The sequence below is a fragment of the Dermacentor variabilis genome, chromosome 11, assembly GCF_050947875.1.
Source record: "Dermacentor variabilis isolate Ectoservices chromosome 11, ASM5094787v1, whole genome shotgun sequence".
NCBI lineage: Eukaryota > Metazoa > Arthropoda > Arachnida > Ixodida > Ixodidae > Dermacentor > Dermacentor variabilis.
Genome location: NC_134578.1, coordinates 48,530,463 through 48,544,259, shown reverse-complemented (window position 1 = coordinate 48,544,259; position 13,797 = coordinate 48,530,463). Strand labels below are relative to the sequence as shown.

Here is a 13,797-nt window from a genome sequence, read left to right as displayed (position 1 = left end):
CACATGAGCGCTGTGCCCAAAAGATATTTCAGCTCCTATTACCTGCATAGACAGGTCCCTTTGTCATGCACACGGATTTTCTGTTTCGACGGCACAAAACTCATTAGAGGTGCTTCACTGCATTGATGCGCTGCAATGCAGCACACACATTTGACACTTTGCAGGGAAACACACCATTAATGTATAACGACGAAATAGTAATGAAAAAATCTGAACAAGATATAATGGTGATAGACCAACACTTGTTACGCTCTTTATTGGTGGCGATGGTCGGTGTCAGAAGAAATAACACAGTTACTGCTTCAGGTTCCGATAGAATCTACATTCTATAGAAGTCGGAGCACAACAGACAGCTAGCTCCACCTTTTTGAAGCGGCTTCAACTCCGTCTCCGGAATCGCGGACTCCGAGATGGGGCAGCGTGGTGGCTGTTTCACAAATGTATTCGTACCAAGCAGGTTATTTGGAACCTCCTCGATTCGTAAACGCTAAGAGGAAATAAATCGCAGCCGGTTTCCATGTGCACTTGAGAACGCAGCGATTGCAGTGCTGCATTGAAGTAACCATATTTTGGTGTAATAATGGTTAGAAAATGAAATATTGCCTATGTTTCTGAAACCAGTGCAACTTCGTTGTTTCGTGAGAAAATAACGAATTTCCGGATTGAAAGATTAGAAAAAAGATGTTCTATGATATATAGGAAGCGCAAAGTCAGTGAAGAAGCCCCACAGCTCGAACTTGCTTTTGTGAGCTGCCAAATTTGTTTTTCAGCGGAAGTCAGATGTAAACTAGAAAAAGCGTTTGCACCTTTTGGGGCTTATCGCATGCCCAAATAGTACTGCTAATCTCTCTTACACGTTTTTTCCCGTGTTTCGCCCTTTCCGCTTGGCATTACCAATTCACGAATCGCATGTGCGTTATCAGCGTGACAGCATTCGTTACGAGAAAGTAAAAAGTGCATAGTTTTTAAGAAAGGCAACGGAAGCAATAGAAAGGTGACGGTTATTATCAAACAGAATATATTTCTTTCTCTTTATTTTTCGTCCGCTGTCGCACGTTCTGTGTGTACATCAAGCAGAGTGACAGCGTCGTCCATTGTTCAGCCTCGCTACCTCCGATGACGTATGGAATCGGATACATCTTGTTTTCCGAAATTTATCCACGCAAGTGTTGAGTGATGCGTACTGTGTAGCACTTTTGAGGAATACGATGATTGCTATCGAAATAGAGTAGGGAGAGACGCTTTCTATAGGTAGTACTAAAGAAATCAGAAGGTAATTATTTTTATTTCAAAGGGATAACACGTGCGACATTAAACATAACATAGAAATTGACGAATTGCAATTGTTAGTGTTCTTGTCTCAGTTTTTTTTTTTAACGGCTGAGTCGCCGGTGCAGTGACGCCAACAGCGTTTTCATTTTCTGTTCCAGCCGCTAACTATACTGTGCTTTATTTCAAACCCCAGCAAGCAATTTATAGCGTTTACGACTTGAGGGGCAGTTGCGCTCATGGGCACCTCTAGTCCTCTATGCTTAGAACCAGTTCCAGACAGTCTGTTCCGATCTTTCTTATTTTCTACATTTCAAACTTTTGGTACGCGAACTTGCCAGTACGGAGAGCTAATAAAGCAGCTCCATTGACGCGTTCTTCAATGAGCTTGATGACTCCGAGAGCAGTTTTCTCTGGGCTGCAAAGAAATTGCATAAAGAAAGAATCATGCACTGCCAAGGCAACGAGTTGCTTGTAGGGATTTGACAGCCCTTTGTTTAGGCTGGAAAAAAAAACAAGAAGTACGTCACCACTTGTGCCATTGAAGATCGTTGTGAAGCACGCTTTCAAAGAACTGAATGGAAGACCGCCATGGCGACAATAAAAGAAAGGGATGCTTACGTGTACTAGCAAATCTCCCTTCAGAAATAAAAAAAAAGATCACGTAATCATAAAATATGTCTTCATGAGGAAAAGATGTCAAAGCTAAAGACGAGGAGTAATATTCCCTTTTAGTTCGCGTACCAGCTCATCGAGAAGTCATAAATTTATACTGCGTATGTTAGGGCGTAGTCAACTTCCAATCAATAAAGATGGGTTACATTGCTTTCTAAAGGAGACGAAGAGTGAATTTAGCAAGTTTGGAGAATATCTGGCGCATGACAGTGGGCGAAATACAAAAAAATAAATTAATATCCTCGACGCCACGTTGATGAACCTGAGGGGATAGGTTGTATCAGTGTGACGCTGGGGGTTTCGGTAGGAAATTAGAAAAAAAAACAGGAAGTTGAGCCTTAATTTTTCCTTGTTATCAATGCCGTTGCCGTGATCTTAAAAATATACTTGCAAATAACAATATATTTGCATATATTTGCTGTTAGTCCAAAATGATTAAACTTTTCTATTTGGCGTCGCTATATGTCGTTATTTTGCCTTTCGTTAAGATGGATCAACGGTGTCATAATATAGGGCGTTCGATGCTCTGTAGGCCTATTGTGAGAGAACAACGTGCTTCGTTGTCTGCCTGACTCTCTGGCCTTGGTCTGCAGGTAAGCGCTGCCATCAATACCATGCTTGAAGCTTAATATCAGCTTTCCTTTTCATATGTTGTACTATATATATATATATATATATATATATATATATATATATATATATATATATATATATATATATATATATATATATATATATATATATATATATATATATATATAGTGCCTGATCGTCCAGTCGACCATCAAAGTCCCAGAGCGAAAACGCAGCGACGGCACTAAAGGTACAAACAATATCATCGTCATCATCAATGGATCCTACCCCCGCAATCAAGCAAGATTTATGTTAAAGATAGATGACAAAGCGTATTACGGAATAATGAAGTGAATCAAGTGGTTGACGAAGCGTATTAATATGGATGACTAAGCGAATTAAGTGGGTGACTCGGGAATTAAAGGCAATAGAATTAAGATTGACGACTAAGCGAATTAGGCTAATCGAACTAAGATGAGTGAGCGAATTAAGATAAGTAAGTGAACGAAGAGGATGACTCAGTGAATTAGGATGAGTAAAGGAATTAAGAGGAAGACTCAGTGAATTAAGAGGGATGACTAAGCAAAATAAAAGGAATCAGTAAGCAAATTAAGAGGGATGTCTAAGTGAAGTAGACTCAGCGAATTAAGGTAATGTGTATGCCTTGTGTCCGTCTTTAATGCATCAGCACTTATGCTTTCGCCTTGAGGTCATCTTAGGGATAACAAAAGAGACCCTGTCAATTTTTTCTGGATTGCTACCTTGGCTTGTGCGGCCATGAAGCACGTATACATGTTTACATATATGCAAATAAGTTTTAAAGATTCTTTTCACTCGTGTAAAGGTTTTTTGGACATGTTATGAAACCTTGTAGCTACCGAAGGTTTAAACGTAAGTGCGACTGCATGGTTTTAGAGCGCTTAACGGTGTGCTTGTTTTGTTGCATCAGTACAGCCGAAGAAAAAAGTAATAATAAAGAAAATAAGAAAAAAGATAATTCAAAAAAGCGTTCCACACCTAGCTGTTAAACATGACAAGTTAGTGCGACAGATGCAGATATAAATAGAAGGGGTGTTTATCTTGTTTTCCAAACATAACCAATGTTATTTCGACCGATCGGTGGTCCTTGCACGAGTAGACGTACATACGTACATACTAGCGCACATGCAGTAATATTGGACGAAATATTAACATCATTCAAAGCATTCCGTCATTCAGTCAATCACAGGGGAGCTCTTTACGTTATTTTTGATTTTTTTTTCTTTCTTCTCGTGCACTAAAATGGTGAGCCTCCTGCTCTGATGCTAAACTTCAGGTCGTTTTCTGCTCCATCTCTCACACTCAGTATGTTACTAACTGAAAGAACGACGCATAGCCCGTACTCGAGTATGCTCTGCTTGAAATACTCAGCAACAGCCATGGCTTCAGGGCCGCCTTGTACGCACGAATCCAGCAGCCCTTTCAGAAGCGGAGTCTCCATGGCGTCCGGACAGATGCAGTTCACAGTGACGCCCGTTCTCTTGAAGTGCTGATCACTCTAAAATAAAGAAAAGCACAGATTGTATTTCTTCAGGTCACGTTCTTCCGCATATTCATTACTGACATAAGAATAAGCGTTAAGCAACAGCTGTCTGCTTTAGGAAATTGTGAAGTTCACAAGGACATGCACAAATTAATTAGCGCAAATTCAAATGAAAACGGGAAGGAACTTATTAGAACGCTGTCATGCAGAATTGCATAGAAGTGCGGCGTGTAATCGCTCTCTAGACTGATTCTAAGCATTCAGCCATCCAAAGTACCCGTTTTGGAATCTGATTTAACCCAGGTGTCCCAATTTCAGGTCAGCTTCGAAGTGAAAAAAAAACGCATAGAGATTGATTCGGAATTATTCATGTTTGAATTTATTTTAATAGTACGCTCGCGTCTGTTTAACATTATACTTCTAGCTCATAATAAATATTTTGTAGAAGCGGTGAGTGTTGGAACACTAATGCATATATTAGCTCTAAATTCCTCTTTTCGGCCGTTCCCTTCGTTAACTCTATGTCTACAGGTTGAATATCGGCCGACAAACACACACACACACACACACACACACACACGAGAAATGCTACTGGCTTGGAAATATTGAGCTGATACCGATAATATACATAACTTGCTGAGTAGAGACGTTGTCAACACGTGTGGCTCACCCCGAAAGATCTTGTGAAGCTGATGACCGCAGCCTTAGCACTAGCATAGGAAGGTACGGGTGGGCACGACATGAAACCTGCAGAGAATAGAGAAACAGTTCTTATCGTCAATAGAAGAACGGTAGGCATTACATTTTAGCAAAGAAAAAAAATGAAATACCTAAGACAGTGGTCCGTGTAACATAGCGCTGCCATGTTCGTAGGCTTTATGCTCTTTCGTAATCTATATATTGTTTTGGAATTCGTGGGACACTGCGGACTTATGTTTGTTTATAGTGCCATGCTCGATTTTAATGCGTTAGCATTCTTTGAGTCGCGCACTTTCGGGGAGCCACATGTCTGTGTTTGTGTGTCTTTGTATCCCAACGTATTCCTGCCTACCTGAGTAACTGGGTAGACTGTGATCGAATGGGTAGCGCATCGGGTTGCGGTGAAAGGAACAGTCGGACCGACTTGGGTCACTCAGTAAGTGACACTGCGCACATACCTGTTCCTTTTCAACGAACTTCTTTCACGGTGATGTGGCTCACTATAGATGTGGGACGGGGTCGGTACCACTGCGTTAAGAAATTGTTTGACGCCGACTTGTGTAACTAGGTATGTGCCACTGGAAATGTGCTACCACGCAATGACGACAAAGGTCCGTCAAATTTCTCCAATGCTGAGCGCAATTGAACACACGTCGGAAGGGTTCCTCAAGGACAGCAACCCGATGCTCTTGCAGGCTGTGCTGCAAATTCACTGGGTATGTGCAGCTTCTCAGCGGACGTATTTCGCGCCAACGCTTCAGCCAGCTGCGCCATGAATGCAGTGGATATGCTGTGCCGCTCTTCAATAAACTTTCCGCCAAGTTGGGCCACTGAGTATGTACCACTGACTGTTCAGCAAGTGAGGGATTGATTACCAGTGGTCGGAGGCATTGGCGCGCCACGCGTCTCGTCTCGTCTTTGCTAAAATCCGCGCCAAGTGCGGATTTTTCGGAAGCGCCAATAGATGGCGCTGGGTGTCCCGAAAGAAGCGCGAGCGAGGAGCCCGGTTGTCGCATGAGGCGTTTCTCAGCGTGCGCGCGCACCGGCACATCATGCATCTCGGAGACAACGCACAAGCTTCTCGGCGAAGGTGCTAGATGGCGCCGAGTGTTGTTAGGGAAGCGCGAAAGGGGATTCCCGCTGCAGCACATTTATCATACAGAACTTGTGTCGACAATGGCCATACGTTATGAGGCTATATTGATACAACGCTAAGCAAATTACCATCGAGTCATCGTGAGGCGGGTTCTGCCGAATGTTTTGCTGTTCTGTTTTCTTTCCTTGTATTTATTTTCGATTTCCGTGCTTCTGTTACCACTTTCCCGAAGAGCAGATAGAGGTCGTATGAATTCAGGTGGCAGTTGACAGCCTGCTTCTTTCCATCTTTTTTCTCTGTCTGTATGTCTGAATGTATGAGCAACCAGCGCTGAAGCCTCACGTGTCAACAGCGGCGCCTTAACACAAAGCCTACCGACTGGAGGAAGCACTTTTCAATAGGACATGAAGTAATCTTGTGTCGGCTCATTATCTATAGTTTATTATCTCCTTATCTTGTTTACTCCTCATTATTCAGCCACATGAGCCCGGCTTCTTACATGACTGGGAACCAGCGTACAAGAAAGTAGAAGCGCATGCGCTCTTGGCAACACGCCTAGCCATGAACAGAGCCAGGCTAGTGACATCGGCCCTGAAGCGAACGTCGATACAAGCGGGTATTTTCATGGCAGCCTTAAAGGACGGCGCCAGCATATTTTATTTCCACACTCCAACTGCTGTAGCACTCCCAGGCCAGCGCTGGTCCCCCATAGGGTTTTTCACTGACGTCATCGATGTTGCCAATTTGTAGGAGGACCAGCGCGTTGAAAAGCTGCGCGTTGTCTAGATACGCCTATCACCAGAGGCACAGTGGAAGCCGTGAATAGGACTATAATATGACGTAAGTGACGTCATGCGAATACCCCACTAATAGCTTTTCAAAGCATATACTAGTACTAATAATGGACGACGAGCAAAACGAGGAAAAGAGGAAAGCATATGTCACCTTGAAAAAGGCAAGTCCACTTGTCGAAACGTTGTCTCCCGCTTTTACCTTGTTCTTGTTTTGCTCATCGTCTTGAATTTCTATCTCCCGCCCTCGCTGTGTTTTCCCTGAATTCCTTTTAATAATGCAATTATTCAAACCAAGAATCAAATCTAGTGATATCACCGCGTCTCAACCAACGTGCAGCACCTGCCACTGTGGCTTTGCCACTGTGGCACTCTACTAATGAGCATGATTTCGTGGTTTTCATTTCAGACCGCGGCGGGCACATTACTTTGGCGGCGAAATGCAAAAGTGCAAGTGCCACCTAGATTGAGGTGCATGCTAAAGAAACCTGTGTGGTCAAATTATTCCATGGTTTTGAACTACGGCGTCTCCCACGACCGAATTTGCAGCTGTCCATTAGAGGATGCACATTGGAACTGCACGTTGAACCACATAATTTATACTTTGCATAGCGCCGGCCTGAGCTCAACCAAAGTATTGAGTACTAGCAGTCGGCGCCAAAATTGTACTATCATCGTTTGTCTAGGCTCAACACAACTATTGGCCTTTACTCCTGTGGTAAGCACACGCAGCCCAGGCGGTGTTATGTTGGACGCATAAAAGCGTGATCGTTCACGCGGTCAAAGGCAGCGCCTACCTTTGTACGTTACAATGTTGCATGGCAGAAGAAAAACGCGACGAGCACAAGAAAGAAACACCTTGATCCACCAATTTTCTAGTTTACACTGCCGCCCGCAGTACACATTATTGATTCAAGAATTTTTCCACTGCGCTATCGGTATGTACAAAGCTTGAATCTCCTTGAGCTTTAGCAGAGCACACATAACAGAGATGTGGCGTAGACTTGGCAACTCTTGCCATCTTGCCTGTGATTGAGGCGACGTTCACGATGTGTCCTCCTTTCCAGCCACAGCTTTTGTCCATGAACTTCATGCCCAGGAGTGTACCTCGGTATACAGACATCTGGAGGTGGTCGAAAGAACAAAAACAAAAACCAACGAGAGGAAAAGAATGACATCGCCGACGTGATTGTGTACCGGATAGTAGAATAAGAATATTATTCAGAGAAATTTAGTTTTTAAAGCCAATAAAAAGCAATACTATAGGTATTTTTGTTGCGTATCTCCATTAATTTATGTTGGTAATTTACTGTGTGGTAAGGAGTTCAGTAGCGGCAAAGCCACCCTTGTCTGTCCTATGAGACTCCTGAACATACCTGCATACTGCTGAAAATATGCGCACCCTGAGCCACTAAAATTAAACTGCCACAATCGCATCGACAGTAAGTTGATTTTCAGATTGAATGGAACGAGCAGGAACCGGGAACAGGGCCAACCATAAACAGTTGAGGAGATGGCACAGCATCAGTGGCGCTATCGTCAGGGAAGCGGCTGATTCTTGCGCTTAACACGGAGGTAGTGTTGTTCTAGGTCTTTGAAGAAACTTGAGAGGAATTGCGGCCGGTGGAAATTCGAGGCCGGTGGCCATTAAATGGGCGCGAAATGCAAAGAAAGGCTTGTGTACGTACATTAACTATATAAAGGTAAGGAACTTCAAGAGGTCAAAATGTTGCCCGAGTGCCCCATTAAGACGTCTTTCACAATGATATTGTGATTTGTGAATGCTAAACCAAAAATTTAATTATACTTTGCCGCGACAAAGTAAAAGATGTATCATGATGGCATTTTATCCATCATAATAAAATGCGATTACAAAAATCAGCCTTGGGAAAAAAGCGGATGCCACAGCGAAAACTTAAAAAAAATTATTTATCCTTTCCCTTCTCTGGATGTATAAGGTGTTTTGAACTTCACGGTAGGACGCAGAATATTGACAAAAGGGCGATGACAAGGGCTATAATTCATAATTTCTGCCTCGGTTGTGTGCGACACGCAAGCAGAAAATACACCCGAGTTGATTTGTCTAGGTGTTCCCTGTTTCCATGCGGTGGATAGTGCATGAAGAAAAATAAAAACGGAAGATTCTGTGAGCCACAATTTGTCGTAGCCTGAGATACTTCTGCCTGAGCCGGAGGAACTGGACATTATTTCACGAGAGCATCTTGTGATTTGGGTTACCGCTTTGACAGCTAGCATTCCGGGTTTAGACTGTATGACTTTACCGGGGTCGCGTATTTATCGGTCGCTTAGGCAGAACACCAAAATTTTTCTTGATGTTTCATGCAAGATAAAGGGAGCAAATTATGTCACCTAAGTAGATAAGATATTGTGAAATAAATTTTAATTTTAGTACCAATTAAAAATGTAATTGGATATCGAGTATACAAGTGCTATTGTTGAATATATGGGACGTGTGCTTTTCCATTTCTTCATTTGCACGTTAAAGCAGCGTTAAAGTAGAAATTAAAGCACTATGAACGAGGAAACACACACGCAACACATGCGCTATCAGGTGCATCATAGTTTGATATGAGGTCCTGTGTAGGATATCTGGCGTTACGTATGTTTTATTTATGGTTTACCTACATTGTCACAAGGCATCGTGGCAGCGGGAGGATGGCAGCACTGAATGGAAGTGGATATTACAGCGCAGTTTTATGGCAAGATATATATTTTAATGTAGTATTATGGCTGATTTGTTGTACGAAGTCTCAACATTGACCAAGCTGTAAACGCGCTTCGAAACGCGTGTAATGAGTTATTACCGCACATTTTCCAGATATTACCAATTAACAGCCTTACTCACCGCGTCGATAGTGAACACTTTCTTCCAGTCTGGCACCTCTGGAATGCCAGCGCTGTTAACAAGGATGTCCAACTTGCCAAACTTGTTGATTGTCTGAATGAAGGCTTCTGGTATGCAAAGAGAAAGTAAGAATCTACTGTCACTTTCTGTATTGTCAATACCCACAGATTCATAAGGTGGTACAAGCAGTCCCCTGGCCCAGCGCCCAGTTCTTTGAATATACGCGCGGCTTGGAAAAGGATTTCAGACCACGTACTGCAGTACTAAATTCAAAGGAAATATGTCCGTGGCAATGATTTGCAATTTTTCGTAAAGACAGGGCAGATGCATTACAAGCTAGATAAACTGGTCGAGAGGACGCCCTATATACGGACGCTGCAGAATATGACAGCAAAGCGGCGCACGCGGCCATGGTGGTTAGAGAAGATGGAACTCCGGTGGCATGCTGCACAGTCAGTGGCGTCGAGACGGTTGAAGCTGAGGAAGTACACGTAGCCTTGGCCGTCAGCCAAAGGGGGCTAAATGTGGTCATCAGCGACTCCAAAAACGCTATGAGAAATTACGAATCGGGGAGGGTGACGGAGACTGCCATTCGTATATTAAACATGCAAGGAGGACCTAGGCAGCTTGTTCTGCTCGTTTGGGCACCAGCTCACCAGGGACTTAGAGGGAACGAGGAGGCTCATTCGGTCGCCCGAGGTTTCACTTACCGGTCGACCCCCGGAAGCTCCCAAATCACCGAAACTATAAACAGAAGAGAGGATATGCCCGCATACCAGGAAATCGCAGCAGACTACACACTAAATCAACAAATTTACCCGGAAGGGGAGAGAACGCTCCGTAAGAAAGATGAGGTTATGTGGAGGAAATTACAGATGGGGGTTTTTCCAAACCCCGTACTCTACAGCAAGTGGCATCCAGGAGTATTCAGGTCAAAGGGCAAATTCTGTGATGAGGCAGCAAATCTGGTTTACATGGTGGGGACATGTCCGCCTAAGAATGATAGCTCGCACACTCCAGAATCCTGGGAGGCTATGCTACGCAGCCCAGACCCCAACGTCCAGCAGGACATCATTGGTCAAGCCCTTGCTGCTGCTGCGTCTCAAGGTATTCTGGCTGACAGCTAGGGCTGAAGGGGGAGAAACATATCTCTCCTGACGTTCATTGACTGGTGTTTTTAATAAAGTTGTTCCTCCTCCTCCTCCACGTGGTGCCCGACAATGCACTTACTGAGGTGGGGACGAAGGCTGGATAATTTTGAAAGCGTTGAGCTTGGTGCGCTGTATGCGAAGTACCTGACAGAGAGCGCGCATGTTTTCGTTTTACTGTTGGGTCCCCTGCGGCAGGCTTGGTTTGCTTCTCACAGCCGCGATAGATGATGTGGGAGAAGGCCGTGCCTAGTTGAACATGGCGTGTGCAGAAAGATCGAAATCATTGTGTTGCCTTCTTCCGATATGAGATGTACCCCAAGTACCCGAGCTCATGGGCACTTGGTCACATTGCCGGAGGACATGGCCGCCTATCAGATAAACAATTAGATGTCTGGTGGTACCGAGCGTCGAACCTATTAAGTACTTCCTGCATACATGGAGTCTGTCTGTCGTTTGTGATTATGCAGCTTGTAATAGTTTGTCTCCTTGTGTGTCTTGGAACTTGACTCGTGGCTTTGCCACGATACTTATTTCACTTGGAGAGCACTAAGTCTGAAGTATGAAGTTTATTTCAGCCAGCTAGAAAAAGAAATACGAAGAATAAAAAATACTGTTGCCTATGGGACCGCTCAAAAGTCAAGAAAGTCTGAGAGGGCGCATGCACCCTGAAAACCCAAATTCACCCCCAAAGTGACACAATGCTCGGTGTTACAATTTCACAAAAGCCATAGCAGTGCAGCAAAAAACAATAACCATAAGATACAAGAAGTTGGTCTATATAGTAACGATTTTGTGGATAAATATATCTCAGTAAATATTATGACATTCAAGCCACAAAAAAGTGTACGAGTCAAATAAAAAATGTCAAAATTAACGCAGTCATGTGACAGCGAAAGATTGATTTTCGCGGCTTCCGAATGGCACAAAGTGTAACAAGGAAACGGCAAATACTTATGACATGAAACATGACACAAAGTTTATGTTTGTATTGATAAGAATCATTTCAAAAATACGGTGTGAACCGATCTCCTCAATGAAGGTAGCTACAAAAGGGTGTTGGTTTAAAAAGTGCAGAATCTGATAATCAGCTCAGTTTTTCAGTGCGGTAATTGGGGCGGGATGTCACTTTCTAAAAATCTCATGGCGTAGGTTGTGGCAATGTTCTTTGGCATGATGCCTCTGAAAAACCTTAAGGATGTCCTTTAACTTGGTTGTAAATACCCTATGCGAATTTTTTCCATGACGTTTGTAATGGTTAGTACTTCATGTTTTTTGAAAAGGGGCACCGTATAAGACCTGTGTAGTACTACTCCTATTAGCCGTTTAGCTTTCTCTTGCGAGACACGAATTGTATCTGTGTTCACTTTAGTATTATTGTACGATTGCTTATTCAGCCCATAAACTGTTAACACATTCCTACTAAATCATTTATTTGGAAGATATAACTCTTGTCCGGCTTCATTGTAGGGATGTATATTTAAAAATAACCAAATAGAAATATTGGCACTGGTGCATGTTTTTATCACCGAATAAATAAGCCTAGATGTAATATGGATGCGCATGAGAGATTGTAATAATTGTGAAACCTGAGTAACAATAAGACTTCGCGATAGTACGAACATATTGAGATAGCAGATAAAATAAGAACGCGCTGTATTTGTTTGTTTTCGTAGAACACGAACTGGATGATACACATAATAGCAGATTGCTTTTTTTCAGCCTATCTGACCTGCCTCATTGCAATGACAGATGCGTCAACTGCATTTAGCAATAAAGACGCCTAAACGCGAAAGCAAGCACAGTTGTTTTAGGAACGCCAGATCGCGCTGGAAAGGTTCTTTACTCTCCAGCGCTATTATGCTGCTTTGATGTTTCTAGGTGCCTAAATTTAATAATCTTTCGCAGGAAACAATAAACATATTGTTTGTGCAAAAATTTCATTTTTTACGCACACTAATGCAGAGTTATTTCAGTGCCCTTGAAGTTGCGTTGGAATATATAGTGCAAATCCTACCTTCTACTTTCTACGGGCACCGATCACCGAGGGCGAACTTGAGTGAAAGATGGGTGCTAGTGGATCCGTTTTCTGATCGCTCTTGCCACAATTCCACAGGAAACCATAACAATGAATAAAAGAGACAGAAAAAACAAACAAACGTTTTTTGGCATTACCTATAACCCAGGTCACCCATTGGGTAGGACATGAAGTCTTTAAGAAACGGAGTATTTGTTTTTGCACGCAAGAAAGATATTGCACACATAAAAAAGCTACACATTTATTGGTTTTTTCTCCGAAGCACTAGGCGTAACGTTCTACAAGATTGGTTTCTGCATACGTCGTTGTCTGCATTCAGAAACGTTTTCTCATTAAGGAGGGTGGTGCCGTTCATCAGCTTTCTGGGGCTCATTAGCTGCGATAGCGGCCGAAGTGACAGAAGCATTGCCTACAAAAGAAGTCTCAAAATAACATGTGGTAGCATGGTGGAATACTAGGACATGTCAGCATAATGAGCACCAATGGCAACATTTTGGCGCCAGACACGTAGTAGAAATAATAAAGCTGACTCAGGAAATAACGTACGCTCAAATTGCTCGTCATTTGTGACGTCGCACTCAAAGAATGCAGTTTTGCCATCGCCGTACTTGTGGCCTAACTGCCGACCAACATCTTCACCGGCTTTGACGTCTTTATCAACAATGGCGACCTGGGAACAGAAAAAACACGTGTGTTTATGGTTGTTTCATCGGAATGCACGGCGTATTCAATACTATCTCAATAACTTGAGAATGCTGAACGCCACTTTAATATCGACCGCGTAGCTATTCTCATTTGCCAAGTACAACACACATCGTAATTGTTAGCGAGGTAGGAATACACACTTTCTTGCAGTTTTAGGGCATTTACTTTATGGGACACTTCTAACTTATTTTTGCGTTTGCCGTTTACTAATAACCGAGAAAGGAGCACGACCATCTTCATATCTTAAGCTAAGTGACCAGCACGGGACTACAAAAATTTTTTCTGATCTAAATTTGAGTAGAGTGTAGTCATTGGCTATGCCGTCCATTTGTAATATACCGGGCGAGTGAAGGCGTCCACGCATGGTGCACAAACCAAGCGAAGCACAAGCTACAGAAATTTTTCTTCACGCTAT

At 43.0% G+C, this 13,797-nt stretch overlaps 1 protein-coding gene across 1 annotated transcript; it reads right to left on the bottom strand.

Moving 5' to 3' along the window:
- Positions 1–1,266: 1,266 nt before the first annotated feature.
- LOC142564362 (15-hydroxyprostaglandin dehydrogenase [NAD(+)]-like) lies at positions 1,267–9,592 on the bottom strand. The gene is made up of 5 exons (XM_075675342.1): positions 9,492–9,592; positions 7,652–7,748; positions 4,710–4,786; positions 3,900–4,054; positions 1,267–1,687 (listed from the first exon to the last, which is right to left on the bottom strand). Exons 2-5 carry the CDS (start codon positions 7,746–7,748, stop codon positions 1,576–1,578), a joined length of 441 nt encoding a protein of 146 aa, XP_075531457.1. The 5' UTR covers positions 9,492–9,592; the 3' UTR covers positions 1,267–1,575.
- Positions 9,593–13,797: the final 4,205 nt, after the last annotated feature.

Bases quoted from the DNA above. Each gene is read 5' to 3' on its own strand.
- LOC142564362 (XM_075675342.1), bottom strand. From the start codon at position 7,748: ATGTCTGTATACCGAGGTACACTCCTGGGCATGAAGTTCATGGACAAA. The intron at 4,787-7,651 runs GCAAGATGGCAA...TATTCTCTGCAG, and splicing joins GAACGTCGCCTCAATCACAG to GTTTCATGTCGTGCCCACCC. The intron at 4,055-4,709 runs GTGAGCCACACG...TCTTTATTTTAG, and splicing joins GCTTCACAAGATCTTTCGGG to AGTGATCAGCACTTCAAGAG.